Genomic DNA, 20,094 nt, shown 5'->3' on the forward strand with positions numbered 1-20,094 from the left:
TATATATATATATATATATATATATATATATATATATATATATATATATATATATATATATATATATAAGAATTTTCGTGCTAAAATTTATTAGTAAAAAATGACTGCATTAGTCGAAAAATATCGATTTTTTGAATATTACAATTGATAAAAATAATAAATTTGACAATTAAAATTTATTTTTTTGATCAAATATCACTAACAAAATATGACTATTATAGAGAATTAGCTTTTTTACTTTTAACTCTTGGTGAAACTGAGTATAATTTGTGAGTAACTGTAATCAAATCATTTTGAGGAAATAAATTTTCAATAATACCCTCGAATAGAACATACAATAATCTTCTATTGAGTACTGGACGCTGAAAGAGTTCAAATACTCGTAATAATCCTCGTCTAGTTGTTTCACTACCAATAATATGTTTCAATTCATCCGAGAGACACGAAAGAAGTGCAACTTTAGCCGCAACTCGTGTTCTATATTTTGTATCGTTATCCCGAGGCGGTTTAGCTTCGGCTCTCACTCCATTTGGCCAATGACTTTGTCTTTAAAAAAAAAAAAAATAAATGATTACTAATACTTTGAAATTAATTACTCATAAATCTTGAATGTAATTGCATGTAACAATAAGGTAAATACTCAAAAAATCGACCACTTAAGGTTATACCGAAACTAAGTAAGTTCACAAAAAATAATATGAAAATAAAACACTTTTATGATTAACATGGTGATTAAATATAATGATAATTAAATTTATACATGGTTTAGTTTAAACTGCTAACAGAATTTCAAATCATTTATTTTACTACGAAAGAATCGTGTATTATCTTAAAATTTTTGTAAATACGAAATTTCTTACATTGTTACAATGTTGGCTCCAAAAAAAACTTTTAGGAATTTCAATCATAATATTCTGGAGAGAACTACAATATAAGTTTACAAGAATTACAATTATTCATGATTAAATATATCTTTTCTCAAATCAAGATCTTTTATAAAGTTTTGAATACATTCATTTGTTTCTTCTATTTTAAAAATACCCTTAAAATGATCTATAACGGACCAATCAGATAAGTGAGAAGTTCAAACAAGCTAATCAGAAGCTAGGAAAAGTAACAAAAATAAAATTGTTTTGCCAACTTGTTAATAATGGATAAATAAATTGATGCTAATTATTTAAGGATAATTTAATCAAAAGTAAAATTGGTAATGGTCTGTAAGTGGGTCTGCACATATTTTTCAAAGTTCCAAGTGTTCACACTTTAGATATCCATAAATATACTTTTTTCAAGTGTTCAGTTACAAGGCAGATTATATTTTCTGTGAATAATTTTGTCCTTAACACAAGATACACTGAAAAAAAGTTTTTCTTCGGACAATTAAATTGGTTTTGTTAAATTCTGTTAAACTAAAATTTATTTGGGACAACTAAATTGCATTACGTCAACATAATCTATTTTGTCATTTTTGACAAATAATTTAATAGACTCTATTTGGTTGACATTAATATTTCTCTCTCTCTAAGATAATAAAATAATTTGGTAACAAAGTTAAGCAAATATTTATTTAATAAACAACTAAATTATTTGATAGTGCCAACAAACCCAAATATTAAAGCAATAGTTATTGGCGTAACTAGTAGGGTAAGTTATTCATAATGTGTCAGCGTGATGTGGTTAGCACAAGTCGTAGGTTCGCAGGCACGAGCGAAGCGAGTGCATACTGCGCACCGGAGACGAGTGCTTACACGTTGCGAATGACGGATTATGATTTAACCTACATGTTACGCCCATAATTTTATTCAACTCATGTGTGCTATTTACGTTTTATTAATTGCCTAAAATGCAAAGTCTAAATAGTTGTTTAGTGACATGGTGAAAAAAAACTTATAATATTAAGAATGACAAAATTATAGGGATGTTGATTTAATTTACCGGAAATTCAAATTCAATGTCAAAGCTTCAACTCCACGTTAAAAATATTCGGCATCACAATCTTGGCTGCTCAATGGGTAATAACAGGGAGTTTTAATTACCCAATATTCAGTTAGAGCCCGAAAGATAGTTACGTTTATTTTTATTTTACGCCACAATGGCCGGGATAGTAGACATCTTTATTGCGTTTTGACAAATAATTTCTCACCAGTCCGTAAACGGCAATTTAGGGTTCGGATTTTAGGCATGATAAAACGTGAATAGTGCGCATGAGTAGAATAAAATATTATTATATTAACTTTAATAAATATTACTTAGACACAAAAAAATATATTTATTTAGAATAAATATATATATTGGTTCGAGGTTAATAAATATATATTAAAACCTAATGATTATTGATTTAAAAAGTTATGGTGCTAGGCAGCAGTAGCGGGAGTAATTCGGCGCTCGCCACTAGATCGCGCCCACTTTTTGTAGTGTCCCTGGTGAGAAACTTATTTCAGAGTTTTTATATTCTAAACTTGAAGCATTTGTGGGACGAGTTCTCCGCTGTAAATTAGCAAAATGATGATCACCCTTTTTTGATAGTAAAATAGGGGTCTCCTGCATTGTACTATGACATTAATGTTTAATATTAATGTTTCCCTGAACAATTTTTTTCATAGTACAAAAAAAAAGTACGTGTCAGGGAAATAAATTATTTTTCTAAATATGCATTTAGTTCATTGTTAAATAAATATTCTGTCAATTTAAAATAATATTTAATTATTATTAATAACTCATTCTCTAAGGCTCACTAATATATTTCATTATGACTACTTTACAAGCTCTACAGGCAATCAATTTGATTTTAAGTTTGCTACTTAACGCGTAATTATCTTTACTAAATATTTTGTGGTTTCTAACAATTCGTTTTGTTGGTGGATTATAAAATATTTAGTTAAAACAACCAAATATATAATTGGCAATTAAGCGGCTGAGGCAGCCGTTCGGCACGCACGTGGCTCGGGCGATCACCGAAGTTAAGTAGCATCGAGAAGGATTACTACTTGGCTGGGTGACCGTTTAGCCACGCGTCGGGTTCGAACGAAGGTCTCTGATCATTAAGCGAGGGATGAAGATCCAGTGATCGGTAAAATGGGAATTTCACTGGAGCTTCACTCAAACCGAAACTGTACTGGCTAGGTTTTCTCTGTGCTTTTTCTACGCCACTACACCTGCATTGCACAAGGGAGGTAGTAGGGCATCACCGTAATGATGCAATACAGTCATAAGCACAAGTCGGGCCACAGCCGCAAAATAAAGAGAATAAGAGAGCGTAGAGCGTATATAAAGGGGAAAAAAAAGAACTTAGGGCGTTAGAAGGTAAACATTGTAAAAAAACTGCAAAAGTTGTACAATTAAAGCACTCTATTATTATTATATAATTGGCAATTGGCAATCAAATCATTTTGTTGTCATAACTAAAATTTAGTTGTCAGAAAAAAATTTCTTTTCTCAGTGTACCTATTCGGGCCTGCACCAAGGGAAAAAATTTATAAAAATAACATGAAATCTCACAAATTTTCAAAAATAAATTTTTAAATATATACACTGTTAAAAATAAGATACTGATATCAAACTCCCTAAGAGTTTGATAAATTTTCTCTTCAATAAAATCAAATTCGTTTAAACCAACAAAAAATCATTTTTATTTAATTAAAATCTTCACTTGATTATGAAGAATTGCTTAAGCGTTTATGTTTAAGTTTTTAGGTTTGGACGTAATTAAAACAACATTTGATTGAATAGTAAAATACATTTTAATTAAAGTTTGGATGTATTTGATTTAAAATTAACAACTTGTTGAAGCAAACTCTTCAAGTTTAAAAAATTTAACTGAAACTCTTGAAACGTTTGGTTTGATAACTTTACATCGTTCAATGAAACAAAAGTAGCTTTCTATAAAACCGAACGTGTTTTGAGTCAACCAACGAGTTTCTTGAGGAGAAAGTCTGATGAGGTTGAAGAAATAATTTCACGTACTCATATTAAAACTAAAAAATCCGGGCGTCGGTTGGCCCTGCGGGCCAGCCCCAAAACTTCTCGCTGTTCTTTGAGCTCGAAAATCTTATTGCATGTAATTATTTTTTTATGAGCTATTCAAACTCTAACAAGTTACGCTTTATGCTAAAGTTTAAAAGTTTAAGAATCTAAAATCATTAATGAACAAGCGGTTTTTAAATTTTAATTTCCGATTACGTTAAATAAACTAAATGTATTGACGCAGAAATCAATGTCACCCTCCTTAAAAAATCTCATAAGATCCGATAGCTTCTTATAAATTCTCATAGAAATTTTATGAGAATGAATAAGTTCTATAGGAAGCGGGAGACGTCTTCTCATAGAACTCACTGAATTTTATGAGATTGAATGGGAGTTATTTAAAAAAGTTATTTTCTCATAGATTCTGATAAGAAATTCTTTATAAGAATTTATCGGAAAATAAAAATGTTTATGAAAAGTGAGTTTTTATAAGGTTGGATGAGGTAAAACATTCACGAGATTTATAGGAATCTATAAGAATTCCGTCTCAATAAGAACATATGAGGAAACAATTTCATCAGTAATGATGGGATTCTATAAGAAAATAATAAATTTTACAAAATTATTGTTCGTATGAGAATGTATGAGGAAATGATTTCGTCATTAAGAACAGGAATCTATGAGAAAATAATAAAATTTACGAAATTTCTGTTTTAATAAGAATATATGAGAAAATTATTCTGTTGTTAATAATTGGATCCTATGAGAAAATAATAAAATTTATCATTTTCCCGTTTGTATGAGAATGTATGAGGAAATGACTTCGTCATTAACAATTGGAATCTATGAGAAAATAATGAAATCAGCAAAATTTCTGTTGCAATAAGAACATATGAGAAAATTATCCTGTCGCTAATAATTGGATCCTATAAGAAAATAATAAAATTTATCATTTTTCCGTTCGTATGAGAATGTATGAGGAAATGATTTCGTCGTTAACAACAGGAATCTATGAGAAAATAATAAAATTTACGAAATTTCTGTTTTCATAAGAACATATGAGAAAATTATTCTGTTGCTAATAATTGGATCCTATGAGAAAATAATAAAATTATTTTCCCATTCATTCTCATACAGCGGTAAGAGTGGTATAAACTTGTACCCATAGAATCTTATAAGAAATTGACGCATTGCAAATTATTTTTTTATAGATTCCCATAAGAATGTCGTCTACAAATTTACGTAAAAATAATAAAATTATTTCCCCATTCATTCTCATACAGCGGTGAGAGTTGTATAAACTTGTACCCATAGAATCTTATAAGAAATTGACGCATTGCAAATTATTTTTTTATAGATTCCCATAAGAATATCGCCTGAAAATTTACGTAAAAATAATAAAATTATTTCCCCATTCATTCTCATACAACAACAAGAAACAAGACGTGTACATTTCCAATTGATTCTCTTACGAAATGTAAGTATGACCCATTCCTATTTATTCCGATAAAAATGTGAACATGTACAACAAACTTTATATAAGAATGAATGAGACGTAAGTTCAAGTTATTATTATTTTATTATTTATTTAAAAAACGCGGCCGAATTGAGCTTTCTTATTATTATTTTTCATGATCTACGCATTTTTTTACATATTATCAATAAAAAAAAATCCGGTAGTTAATTTCCCCCTACTACGCTTAAGAGTAAATTAAGTGGACTATGATATCTTTTGAACTAATTAACCGATTTTGACGTTTGAGGCGGCATTCGACGCGTTCTATTGAGTTCTAGAGCTGATTAGATTTTGGCGTTGATCGTTTAATTTGTTTCTGAGAAATCAATAAAAAACTAAAAAAAAAAAATTTTTTTTTTCGTAATTCGCCAATATTTTCGAGTCTACTTGATCAAATGATATGAAATTTTCAGAAAAGTTTATGTCTAACAAGCTCTTTTGATTGCCGCCTTAAACATCCAAATCGATTCATTAGTTAAAAAGTTATCGACCATTCGCACACACACACACACACACACACACACACACACACACACACACACACACACACACACACACACACACACGCGCGCGCGCACTCGAACATCATTCTGAAAATAGTCAAAATAGCTTCCTGGGACCTCAAAACTTCGACCTCTGATGAAAACTCGATTTTCGAAAGTCGGGGTGAAAACAATAAATTCCCGAAATTTTTAAAAATCATCGATTTTCGAGGCGGGAAGTTAATAATATTTAACAAGATTCCAATGTATTTGTTACAAAATATCGGACTATATTTGAATTGAAGTTTTTATATTGTCAATGTATAAGCAATTGATTAAGCAAAGTATTAGAAGCACAATCAAACTGAGAGTCGCCAACCGGCTCCGTAGCATAGCGGTAACGCGCCTGACTCTCGCGCGTGGTATGTTAGGTGTGTTGGATTCGAATCCTCCAGTAGTAGTCTAGTCAACATGTGCCTTTTTGGTCAAAGTATTTTCTTCGCCTCGGAAAATTATGATCGAGGTGTCATTCGATTCGTCATCGCATCTAAAAACTTTTTTCCAACGGGAATCTGTTCTATAGTCTTTGTAAAATAGCTCCATAAAAGGAAAAAAATTCCAGATTAATAGTTTAACAATTATCGCACTTTCAATGTTTATGTTCGTGCTACAAAAAATTGTTAATTAACTAATGGATAACTAATTGAAAAATCGCGATAAAAATTTTCGATCGCCGGATTTTTGTTCATTGATCTATTCTGTAGGTGCCTGAATTTTTTCATTTCTTTATTTTCATGTTTAATAAGTTTAAATAATATTTTTTTATTAGAGGTCCGAAGTGGGCGGAGCTTACGCAACCGTGAGTTCCCGTTTTCGGCCGTATTTCCAACCCCCTAAAAAAATTATAAATATTGGTCCTAGAGCTCGGGGAGGTAGGACTTTTTCTTTAGGATATTTCTTCCTCTTTTTGAATCTTTTTTCAAATTTCAAAAATTTTCAATACTTTTTGAGATATTTGCAAAAAACCAAACCACTTTTTTTTTTTTTTTACTAAATTGTTTATAACTTTTGTAATTTTTGCAAGCGCCACTCCAAATTTTTCAAAAAGTTTCTAAATGCGATGCCGAATCGAATGACACCTCGATCATAATTTTCCGAGGCGAAGAAAAAACTTTGACCAAAAAGGCACATGTTGACTAGACTAATCGAACGAACTACAAAATCGGCATTTAACTTTTTGTTCTATCTCCGATAGCTTAACTGCAAAATGCAGAAAACGCGAAATATTAGAAAATTTTAATTTTAAGGATCCGTAGAAACTCAAATATTGATGATTGACATTTGACTCAATAAAATTTTTTGTTCAAAAGTTAATGCTTAAAAACATCTATGCATTCATTTTATCGAAAAAAAATTTCTTCCTAGCTTGCAGGAGAAAATACTGTTAAAAAACTTTTTTTTCCACGTTATTTAAATGGGAAATCTTAGTTCCATGGAGAACCTCTTAAAATTGAAATTAAGAGCTGTCTTTTGGATAGAATTTTTATTGTTAGAAGTTATTGTTTTCACCTCGATTTTCGAAAATCGAGTTTTCATCAGATGTTGACCATTCCAGGCCCTAGGAAGCTATTCTGACTATTTTCAAAATGATGTGTGTGTGTGTGTGTGTGCAACAGCGGGAAATTTTGGGGCTGGCCCACAGGGCCAACCGATGCTCAAATTTTTTTTTCGTAATTGTTGTCAATACGCATCTTTCGTCGATTAAAAAACTGAAAGTTTCTCAATATTTAAATATACTAAATTAAGGTACAGATGAAATTTGATACCGTTTGAATACTTAACATTAATTAATTTTCCTATATTTTCAACGATCAAATTTTTTCGAGTGTCAACATAATATTGCTTATATTCTGTAATAAAACAACTATAAATTGCTGCTGCTCTGGATTCTTACTTAGTATACAATTGTAATGGTCATCTATCTCCATTTCTACATCATTCAGACGATTTAGGCTTAAAACACCTGTACTTATTCCAAACCGTTTCAAAAACTGGAGTGACCTTAACGATATGAACAAGACTATATTCAAATTATATATAAGCCACTTATATTTTTTATTTCTTTTAAAAGGTGATTACGTTGATAAGTTCTGACAAACGTTTGGAAAATTTAAACGCTTAGAAATTACAAATGTAAGTGAATTTCGTAACACATCGGTTTATTTTATAAATATGCTTGATAATATTAACATTTACATATAAATTAAATTTTGAGCTCGAATAACTTTTGAACCAATCAACTTACCGAGAAACCATAAGATACCTTTTTTGTAGAGCATTAAATTCGCTATAAAAAAATGTATGTCTCATTATTTTAGAATTAGTGGTCCCCGAGTTAGAAAATTCTAAAGAACGAAAGAAATTTTTCCCATGTTATTTTCATCAGAAACTTTGAATGGAATGCGGACTATCTTAGAGTTAATATTAAGAGCTCAAATTTTGAGAGAATTTTTTTTTATCCATTTGGAAGCATTCGAGCCCCTGGGAACAAAGAAATTCGAAAACATCCCTGCTAAGGACCACCCTAATATACATATATTAGGGTGGACCAAAAAAAAGAACTAATTTTTTTTTCTTTAGTTACCGTGAAAATATCGTTAAAGATGATGAAAAAAAAATTCTCGTAAAGTTTGAGCTCTTAATATTAATATTAAGAAGTGGCGCTTTGTGATTTTTGATTTTCCATTTAAAAAACATGGAAAAAAAATATTTTTAAGTTTGGAATCATATAAAGTAAATGACCCAGTTATTGATCCTGGCCCGATTTTTAACCTTTTCAACTTTTTTCTTACTTACTTAAAAAACTATAACTTTAAAAAGAAAATCAACTTTTTCTTAATTTATTGTAATTTATTCTGAGCCTAATTAGTGGCAATTTAAAAAACATAGAAAATATTAACCGAATAAAAAAAAATATTTTAGCATTAATTATCATGTAAGTAAAAAAATTTAACTTAAAATAGATGGATAGATCAATATTTAATTGAAATTAATTTTAAGACATTTATAAAACATATTAAAATGAGTTTTGTTGTTAAAATTTGAGGCTTAATAATTACGCTCAATTTTAAAGGTATGATGGAGTTGTTGACCCTAAAATTCTAACTTACAGCGAACGAGGTTATCTGTTTAATTACATGTCTAGAAAATGTAAAAATATCAATATTTAAAGTTTTTTTAAATTATTTTCTACAATTATTCATAATACAGTGATAAATTAACATTTAATATTAATTTTTAAAAATAACAGATCATAATTAGATCTTGAAAGCACATATTCTTGGAGTGATGAAATTACTGTAAAAATTATGTCAATTTCGATAGTATTTACATTGTTATGACTCTTTTAGTTGAATAATATTTTTATTATGACAAAATTAATTTTTTTTATTGTTTTTTTATTCAAGAGTTTAAAAAAAAAGACAACGAGCTATGATGAAGAATAATGAGAACAGGTGCTAGCCAAAGTTACTTTAATTATTTATATTTTAAATATTGAAAAACTATGTTTTTGTTATAATAAATATTTAATTTATTTATCTAAATCATAATTTTAGTTTATTGAAACTTAATAAGTACTTCATAATCTAATCCTGGTTTGTGTAATTTGAGGGTCAGAAACTAGGCCACTGTGAGGGTCAGAAACTGAGTCTCTGAATGTCAATTTTTAAAACGTCAATTTAAATTATTAATTCAATTCAAATAATCATTTTACGCGCATGAATTTAATTGACAAATCATAAACTAGTCGATAGAATTATTATTTTTCTCATTAAATTGAATCTTAAATTAATTATTGTAGTATAACCCCAACCGGCACTCTAAAAAAAGGTCAGAAACTGGGCCTCTTACCTTATCTCGGCAATGGCTCATTGTACAGATAAGGTCGAGACATAAGTTTATAGGGAATTAAATGCTCTACAAAAAAAGGCTCTTATCAATTTTTGATAAATCCATCTGTTCAAAAGTTATTGGAGCTTGAACTCAAATTTATAGTGCATTTTGAGATCTTTCTACTTTTCCGACAAAACTATCAGACTTATCACACAATGTCATGAGATCTTTTTTGTAGACAATTTCATTCCCTACAAATCATTTTCAGTAAAGTTTTTTGAAATTTCACATTGTTTTCTAGTTATTTTTATTTTGATGACGAACTCTTGAAATCGATCAGAACACTATTTTTTATTTTTTTTTCTCGGAAACAGGTTCAAAACTCTTATTGAGATATAAAAAGACGCCTGTAAAAATTAGAGCTCTTAGTATTAACATTCAGAGGTTCGGCTTGCACTTTTCTATTTTCCATAAGAATAACATGGAAAAAATTTTTTTTGCGTCTTCTGATTTTTATAAGTAGCTAACGATGCGTCATAAGAATAATTGGCAGGCAATTTGATGTAGGGAATTGAATGCTCTACAAAAAACTTCTTTAATCATTTTTTGATAAATCTATTTGTTCAAAAGTTATTTGAGGTTGAAGTTGGATTTATATTTAATTTTGAGATCTTTTTACTTTCCCGGGGAAACTATTAAACCTGTTACAAAATATCGTGGAACCTTTTTTATAGACAATTTTATTCCCTAAAAGTTATTTCCAATAAAATTGTTTCGAACTTCGCATTGTTTTCTAGTTATTTTCATTTTAATGTCAAGCTCATAAAAAAAAATAGTCTTCTGATCGATTTTAAGAGCTTGACATTAAACTATAAATAACTAGAAAACAATGCGGAATTCGGAAAAACTGTATGAATAATAATTTATAGGAAATGAAATTGTCTACAAAAAAGATCCTATAATATTTTGTGATGAGTCCGATAGTTTCGCTGAAAAAGTAAAAAGATCTCAAAATTTAATATGAATTCGACTTCAACCTCTAATAACTTTTGAACAAATAGATTTATCAAAAAATGATTAAAGAAGTTTTTTGTAGAGCATTCAATTCCCTACAAAAGTGTGCCTGTCGATTATTCCTATGGCACATTGTTAGCTACTACTTTTCACAGGCGTCATTTCTTTATCTAAATGAAACTTTTGAACCTATTTCCGAGAAGAAAAAAAAATTTGTTATTTGTTGAAACACTCTAATATATATGTATCAGGGTGGCCCAAAAAAATCGACTTTTTGTTTTTTCCGATCTCCCATGAATATTTGTTGGCTTACGATGTTTTAAGGAGTCTCTCCAAAAATCAGCTCGATAAAAAATGTTCAAGAGGTCGCTCACGAATTTTGAAAATATCAAAAATGATTGAAATTCGGATTTTTTATTCCTAAATTTTTTCTTTCTCATGACAGCAATAGTTTATAATTGTAAAATCATGACTATGTTAAAAATTTAAGCCCAAAATTTAAATATTTAAACCTCGCTCAAGAATTTTGAATATAAATTGATTCGTTATCCTTAAAATGCCCACTTGATAAGATCTAGAAAAGTTTTTTTAAAATATCTTCATAAATACACGTTTTATAAAAAAAATGAACATGACTTTTTTTGTCAAGAATTTAATTTCCTACAAAATTGTTCTTATGGTTTTTTCCTTTAATCTGCATATTTCATGAGATATTTAAAAAAAAAAACGCGATTGTATCGAAAAATGAACTTTGATCGTCCTTCAGCACGTGTTCTTTTTACTAAAAACGAAAAAACTAAATTCCCTATATATTTTTTCACTAAAAAGAAGCTTTTTATGGGGCGCCTGAGAAAATTTAATTTTACGTGGTCGTCATCCCATGAATTATAGGAACCATTCCCATAATGGTATGGGTATCATTCCCATAATGGTATGGGTATCATTCACTAGAAAACAATGCGGAATTCGGAAAAACTGTATGAATAATAATTTATAGGAAATGAAATTGTCTACAAAAAAGATCCTATAATATTTTGTGATGAGTCCGATAGTTTCGCTGAAAAAGTAAAAAGATCTCAAAATTTAATATGAATTCGACTTCAACCTCTTAATTATAGGAACTATTCCTATAATTATGGGTTACATTCCTATAATTATAGGAACTGCTTGCCGATTTTCTGATGAGAAAGTTCGTGTCAATTAAACGCGATCAAGTTGACGTCAACTTTTAGCTTTTGTAACTGTTGACTCCAAGTTGTTACCAGCTTTCCAAGAAAGTTGGCGACAATTACTGCGGCAACCTGTCGCCAACTTTCTGAGAAAATTCTTCAATTCCCCGTCAACTAATTGGAATACCAATTTTCGCGGTCAACTTGACGACAAGTTGCTGCAGTAGGTTGCCGCTAGCTTGATTAATGAATACAACTATGCCACATATATATATGGGCGGATCCATTACTTTTCGACGAAAGTTTGCACGCGTGGATCACCGATTTGGACGCCGATTTTTCTCTCGAAAGTAGGTCAAAAAAGAAAGTGATCCTGAAAATTTGAGCTCACTACCCCTAAATCCAACCACTGGAGAATTTTTTGAAATTTGAAGAAAGTCAATGTTTTGATTATTTTTAAAAATTTATATCTCAGCTTCTGTATAACTTAGAGAGACTTTTCTGGCAGCACTTCTCTCTGTGTACGCTTTATTTTCAAGAAAAAAATAGATATTTGTTTTAAACTAATATGCAGCTTAGTTGAGAGCTACCAACTGAAACACGGAATTAGCAAAATGTTCCCGTTTTTAAAAATTCTCTCAATTCTACAGTTTTCAGAGTATAAGTTTAAATAACAGTTGATATTTTTTTGTGTACGTGTATTCTATTGATATCTACCGGAATGTTCCTTAATTGCTTCAATTTCGTTTATATACGGCCATCCAAAGACGAACAATTTTTCACAAATCACTATTGTCAGATAGCTATTACTTTTTTCTCGAGACTTCGATTTGCTTCACATGTTCAGGAAAGTTGCTTTATTATATCCTTAAAAGCCCTGAAAATTTCAACTTTAGTATCGAGTTCGGATCTGAGTTATAAATTTTCAAACATCCCGAAAATTGCTTTGTTTAAAATAATTGTTGCGAATAAGTTTTCATACATCTTATGAATTATTTTTTTGTTTTTAAGTTTTCGATCAATACCTGATTGCAATTTTTTATGTTACTGCTGTTGACACTTATTTAAGTAGTGTATTAAGTAAATATATCATGTTGAAGATCGCTCTGATCCTTCCTATTACCTAATACACTACTTAAATTAGAATCAACAGCAGTAGCATAAAAAATTGCAATCAGGTATTGATCGAAAACGTAAAAACAAATAAATAATTCATAAGATGTATAAAATCATCAACAGTATCACTTATATGTATTAGAAAATATTTATTTTTGAAAATTAGCGTGATTTAATGTTCTTTTTATCAATTTTGCCCATTTTAGTTACAAGATCCGGATAGATATCTAGTGTCAAAGACAAAAATACATACAGGAAATTTTATCCGCCGTGTGGCTGATTAAGTGGAAAAAATTTAATTATGGGTATATTTAACGTATAAGCACATGGATCTTTGATAAGAGTAGTGAACCTTAATTCTAAACAATTGCCTTAATTTCTATCATTAAAAGAAGTTTTAAAAAAATTCGCAGTTTTAGTTTTAAAAAAAAAATTTTTTTAAATGTTATTTATTTATTTTATTTTATTATATACATATAATAAAATAAATTAAATAAACTGCATAGCATCCTATAGACTGTATTGGTTTCTATGCGGTTTTTGTCGCAGTTGAGTGGCTTCTATGGAAATTTTTGGATCCGGAAAATTTCTAGAATTGATGAAAGTTTGACGTAAAACAATTTCAAAAAAATTAAAGTACACAAACAGTTTTTAAATCACGATTGAAATTTTGAAATTAAAAAATCCTACAAAAGAACATTTGACATAATTTTTTTATATTTTTTTTTTCGAAAATTACATAAAAAAACGATAATTAAAAAAAAAAAAAAAAAAAAAAAACGTTGAATTTGGACCATTATTATGGAAGTTATGAGCAAAAAACAGTTAAAACAGCAGTTTTTTTTTTTTTTTTTTTTTTTTTTTTTTTTTTTTTTTTCAAGATTTCACATCTTTTGAACTGACGACCAAAAAAATCTCAAACTTGGCCAAAAAGGGTTTTTTGATAGGACGAGACTATCCACACCCAGGCGTTTTTGATAGGTACAAGAAAATGTCAGAAAATAGAGGAAATCAAAAATGGAAAGTTGAAAAATTGTGCGATTTGGCGTGGAATGCCCCATATATATGCAAATTGGAAATGCAAGTAAACTCTGGCGTAAAATAAATAAAATTAATCTTAAATATCAACAAGGATTTATGATGTCATTAAAATCTAAAACTTTTGCAGTCGATTGGTTAGTCGTATTCCCATATCGATAGTTTTAATTTTTATAAAAATACAACGCAATGAAAGTATCCCGGGAAAAAATGATCAGACCTGAATATGCCTGTTCATGTATGATCAGGCCTGAAATTAAACATGATCAGACCTGATCATACCTGCTCATGTCTGTTCATGTCTGAGAATCTTTGCAGACGATTAGTATATCTATATTTACATATTTCTATTAGAAATACATGTAGTGAGCAGATACTGATTCTTGATCGACTAGTCTTTTGTATAAAAAAAAAAAAAAAAAAAAAAAAAAAAAAAAAAAAAAAGAAAAGAAAAACAACACTCAATGGCCAATTTTTGATGCAGGTTGACTTTTTAAGCATTTTCCTCTGTTTAACAATGAAAAAAAATTTTTTTTTATTTACTTACTTAATTAATCGCAAATAGGTTGCAACATTTTTAGGACTGGTTAATAATGATACATATTCAACAATACGTCGATTAACTATATCACCAAACATTGTTCGAATTATTTGTCTTAATAACGTAACAATTCGTCGGCGCAACCATTGATTTCGTACTTTCAAGTCAAATATTTCATCCATTAATAATAATATAATTCTCAAAGGTATGTTATCATCAGTCTAATAATAATAACAATAATAATAATAATAATTCAAAAAATTATTTCATGTGATTTATTTATAAAAAAATTATTAACCTCGGTATCAATACTCGCTCCAACTTTAACACTCTCATAAAGAATGCCGTGTTTTCGTGGATTACCAAAAAATTTACTAATATTATCCATAACGCCATCAACAGTACTCAACATATTATCTGGCATAGTTTTTACTGCTTGTGTCACTGATTTCATTGATGTCTTTAATGGATTAACTAAAGTGTCAATCTAAAAAAAAAAAAAAAGTACAATGAAAATTTAATTCTCATAAATAATATAATAAATATATTAATAAAGTAAAGAGATATAATAGATTTCTTACTGTCTTGGATATATGTCCACCTGTGACACCCTTATCGTAGTCACCCTGCTCTAAAAAGGAGAGCAATAAATTTTGCAATCCTAAATGACCATCCATAATACTTGGCTTAGTAAGTCTATATAGCCATGAATTAAGCATTATCATACGACGTTCAAGAACAGCTCGATCCATATTATGGAAAGCTTTTTTAGCTGGAAATGGCAATTTAGCTAAATCATAATATTTTTCTTTTATCTTTTGATGTAAATCATAAAAATCAGAATATCTTCGATAAATATGCCATTTTTCTTTATATCCAGAATCATATATTTTATTAACTGCAACTGCATAAATTCCATAAGTTTTACCGCGATCATTTACAACACCTGTTTCAATAATTTCAGCGGTAAGTTCAAAATGTCCTTGCTGTAATTTACGTATGGTATTTTTATCGCAGGTATTATCATCTAATTTAATAACTTGATCTGCACTGGATTCAAGATAAAATGTTGAATTTTTCCCATAAGTTACTTGTGGATCAGAGTCAATGCAAGAAGCACTTCGTACTCTGGAGATATTTTTTAAACCACTTACGTCCGCATCTAATTCATCATGGCTACTTGCATTTTTACACTCTATTATATTTGTTAAACTTGTTGTTGAATTTGAATTAGATTTAGTACTTTCATGAGATAATTTTAATTTTTCATTACCATCATGTTCATCAGGCGTATCATGAAGTGGATCTGATTCGTAGTTAATGCTTGAAACACTTATTCCATCTAATGATTTACCATCATCTTCAGATGCTGTGTCTTTAAGTAAATCTAACTCAGCTAAGAGTTTAATATAAGACATTGAACGTTTAAATGATGGTAAAAATTTATCTTCATTCTGTAATTTTTCATAACAACAAACTTGCAAGTCATCAAACCATGTTTCTTTAACAGTCTCTGTTCTTATTCGTGTTAATAAGTTTTTAACTAAGCTATCATCTAATAATAATTTGACAGATGCTTTATCACTTAAATATTGTTGATATATTTTAGATGCAGCTTCTTTTAAATTTTCTAAATTAATATTTTTACGACGAGAATTTCCAGTAGTTTTATAACTATGTAACTTTTGTAATTCAATATCTGATATTTGTTGTTCAGCGGATACTTTCCATCCGTAAATATTTAAATAAAAATATAGATACGCTTCGTCATTAATACTTGTCATATAATCAATGAAATAACTTAAAGCAATATTATTTTTCAGTAACTCATCGAGTGGTAAATTAACCAGTTTATGTCCTGGTACAAGTAAACGATTCCAATTAGGATGTGAAATAATCCCATCATTTTCTGAATCCGATCCTTCTTGCATGCTAATTATTCTTGTTTCTAATATTTTTTTAACATAAAGTAAACTATTTAATTGTTGTTTAACTATCAAGTCATCATCACCACCTGAATCTTTAGAACGTAAATGTGCTATTTCATTGCAAACAATATCTTTTGTTGCTGTTAATTCTTCTAGGCTATCAGTAATTCTTATTATTGTTAAAAATACATCACTTGGTAAATTTATTTCTTTTGTACATATCCATATACACGCTTGATTTATATAATCAGGATCTGAGAATAAATTCAATAACGGTCTAATAATCATATTAACCAACAATTCACGTAATATAAATCTAACAGTTAAACAATCAAAATCAGATTTTGGCAACAATAAATACAATAAAATTTCTGATATTTCTCCCAGAAAAGCAAGCTCTTGTTCATCATTTGTACAAACTAAATCTCGGCATATTAAATTATTTTCCATCTGAACTTCAAGATTAAAAAATATTTTTTCAAGCGATTCTTCATTATTTTCAACTGGATTTGAATCAATTGGTTCAGTCAATGATGACAAATTTGGAATGTAAAATTTTGACTGAGAATACCAAGATATATCGGTCTCACTTTTATTTCTTCGATGAGTGGGAGATCTCTTCGGTGTACCACTCGATGTACTTGAATTACTGCTACCTTTTATATTTTGTACATGTTTCATTTTAGCCCGTGCTTGACGATAAAGTCGCATGTGAGATGCTACATCATCTACAAGACGCGTTGTTAAATAAGGAATCCAGTCGACTTCCTTTACTCTAAAATAAATTAAAATGTTTATTTTTTTTTTAATTACTAATGAAAGTATTTACTTAATAAAATTATTAATTACCTATTAGCAATATTTATGGCTATTTTTTGCGCTGTATCTCTTACTGACTTAATAAATTCTTCATCATTTGTCAATACACTATACCATGGCTCTACATAATCTCTTATAATAAAATCTAAAATTTCCTAATTAAAGTTTTTTTTATTTATTCGTTGGTTAAGTGGATTTAAATAATTTGATTCTTTTATAATAGATTAAAAAAAGTTTTTCTACACTTACTTGTAAAGATTCATCAATAATATGACTTCCAGTAACTCTTTTATCCAAAGTAAAAGCAACCTTGGAGTTCGATAATCCTTTAAGATGCTATAATTTAGAAATATTTATTAAAACGCGAATTAATAATAATATCAAATAAAATAGAGGCTGCTCTTCTAGCAGTTCAATTTTAGTCAAATTCTTACTGTTAAATAATTCGTTGTCTACAATATTTTTTCAAAATTTTAGTCAGCAATATTTAAAATAATTAATTTCGGATTTCTAGTGAGAGTCGGCATAACTGTGAGATGGTGTTTTTATTATTTTTAACGTATTTATATTATTGAGTTAAAAAATTATAAAATTGACATGTAATTACAAACTTTATATATTTTGACAAAATAGAAAGTATTTTTTTATTATGTAATAAATAATTCAAAGTAACAAAAATCAATCAAAATGAATTTTTTTTAAATTTAGTAAAAAAAATTTTGGTGTTTATTCGGATTAAAAATTTACTGCTCTATTAATTTACTCAGTTTGAAAAAAAGAAAAAAAATGATTTTTAGATTATCAAGTTTTGTGGTTGAATAACAAGTACAGTAAATATTGAAGAACTATCTCTTATTAAAAGAAACGATTTAAAACGATTAGAAAAAAAAAATTTTTAATACTTTTCAATGCTTTTGAATCGCCCTTCTTATGGGCATTTAACATTGCAAATCGTTTCGAATCGTTTCTTTTAATCAGGGATAAAATTAAAATTTTTTTGGAGATGTTCAACGTTGAAACTAAATCTCTGATTGAAAACTCCGATGAAAATCGATTGAAAATGAAATTTAAATCTTATCTTCCGATTGAATCCAATTGAATACAATAGAAAAGTTCCAATCGCTTTGCACGCGTTCCTATTTACCGATTGAAAGTCAATCGGTAGCAATCGGAGTTTTTAATCAAGGATGTCTTATCTAATAAAAGTATTGTTCTCTCCTTAATCGTGATTCTCTTTAAAAAAAATTACTAAAATACTTATTAAAATTTTAATGTAAACACATATTTATAATCGTTAATAATTATCAACTTATCTGATGTTTACAAATTAAATTATTAATATAACATTTACCCTTTGTATTTTTTCAGTCTTTTTGTACAAGTTTTCTCTGCTATGCATAATTTCTTCTTCAAGATTCGGTACATACCTTCTGTATATATAAGTCAATATTCTGAAGCACATTACGTTTAAGGATAAAAAAATATATTCACGTCAAATAAGATTAAATAATAAAAATAACAATAATTAAATTTATCTTACCCTAAAATTAATGCAAGTATACAGATAAAAAATTTTAAAACTAATCCTAGGCCAAATGCTGTAACTAGTAAAATAGCACAGCCTCCAATACCTCCTAATAGAAAAAGATTCATCTGTAAATAAAAAAAAATACTTAAATATTAGAGATAATTGTTTTATTGAAATATATAAAACTGCGATCACAAAACAACTGTTACTCCAAACAATTTTTTTTATTCTTAATAAAGATAAGAATATTGGTATTATTTACTTGTTGATTATCGAAAAAAAAAAGAAAAAAAATATTTATACATTAATTTTAAATTGAAATGTCAAAGATAAATGGCATATGTTTAGTAAAATGTTATAACCGATAAAAGATCATTTTTATAGCAATGGAAATTTAATATTCACCTTTGGATTCTGGTGCAATCAGAGATCGTTGTAAACACAAACATCATCATGTAAATAAAAAAGCTGACATTCACATGAATTAGTCAGCTAATCAGTAGTTTATTTACTTTTTCTTGTGGTAAGATTATTAAATTACACATGTTTGACGACATTTGTAGAGATTCTGCTAAACGGACGTCTAATTAGATTTATTCATCCATCTAGCGGACCAATAGACACTTCGTATATATATTAATTGTTTTTTTTGTTTTAATTATTTACTCCGCTTTTTAACTTACTTTTTATTGGTGGTTGTCATTATCAAAATATCGGCTAAATAAGTACACTATAGTACAAAGTATGGATACTATTTTGATGCCAACAAGAGATTGGACTTCAGGTGTTGTCGGTTTTTGCTCCCACTCTCCATGTTTTATGTACTAAATATTCAGCAGTTTATAAATGTTCGGTAGTGGGGATGGTTTCCGAAGTTCGCTCTTACTGAGACCACAATGTCCATAATATACATGTAGCGGCACGGCTAAATGAACTATTGTAGTCCCAGTAAGAGAATAGACCTCGGAAATTGCCCCCACTACCAAACATTTATGAACTGCGCATGCGCACAGAAAGGTAGGAGAACATTTAGCATATAAAACATCTAGGGTGGGAGTAAAAACCGACGACACCCGAGGTGCATTC

General features: G+C 28.8%; 1 protein-coding gene across 3 annotated transcripts; it reads right to left on the minus strand.

Annotated features, from left to right (window-relative positions):
- Positions 1-158: 158 nt before the first annotated feature.
- On the minus strand, positions 159-19,920 carry LOC103577787 (sorting nexin-13). 3 transcript variants are annotated; one of them, XM_008558600.3, is made up of 10 exons: positions 19,692-19,920; positions 19,414-19,576; positions 19,021-19,133; positions 18,832-18,931; positions 17,730-17,816; positions 17,511-17,635; positions 15,315-17,436; positions 15,032-15,220; positions 14,740-14,954; positions 159-546 (listed from the first exon to the last, which is right to left on the minus strand). In XM_008558600.3, the coding sequence occupies exons 3-10, from the start codon at positions 19,131-19,133 to the stop codon at positions 216-218; spliced, it is 3,282 nt and encodes a 1,093-aa protein (XP_008556822.1). In that variant the 5' UTR covers positions 19,414-19,576; positions 19,692-19,920; the 3' UTR covers positions 159-215. The 3 variants fall into 3 exon arrangements, with proteins under 3 accessions (XP_008556822.1, XP_008556821.1, XP_008556820.1); XM_008558599.3 differs by having other exon boundaries at positions 19,414-19,613; XM_008558598.3 differs by having other exon boundaries at positions 19,414-19,631.
- Between the last annotated feature and the right edge of the window lie 174 nt (positions 19,921-20,094).

Source organism: Microplitis demolitor, chromosome 1, assembly GCF_026212275.2.
Source record: "Microplitis demolitor isolate Queensland-Clemson2020A chromosome 1, iyMicDemo2.1a, whole genome shotgun sequence".
In the NCBI taxonomy this organism is placed as follows: domain Eukaryota; kingdom Metazoa; phylum Arthropoda; class Insecta; order Hymenoptera; family Braconidae; genus Microplitis; species Microplitis demolitor.

What these genes read in the sequence shown, in the direction of transcription:
- LOC103577787 (XM_008558600.3), bottom strand. Translation starts at nt 19,133, where the DNA reads ATGAATCTTTTTCTATTAGGAGGTATTGGAGGCTGTGCTATTTTACTA. An exon ending in AGACTGAAAAAATACAAAGG is followed by an intron (nt 17,817 to 18,831) that starts GTAAATGTTATA and finishes TCTAAATTATAG; the next exon opens with CATCTTAAAGGATTATCGAA. An exon ending in ACCTATTTGCGATTAATTAA is followed by an intron (nt 547 to 14,739) that starts GTAAGTAAATAA and finishes TTTTTTTTAAAG; the next exon opens with ACAAAGTCATTGGCCAAATG.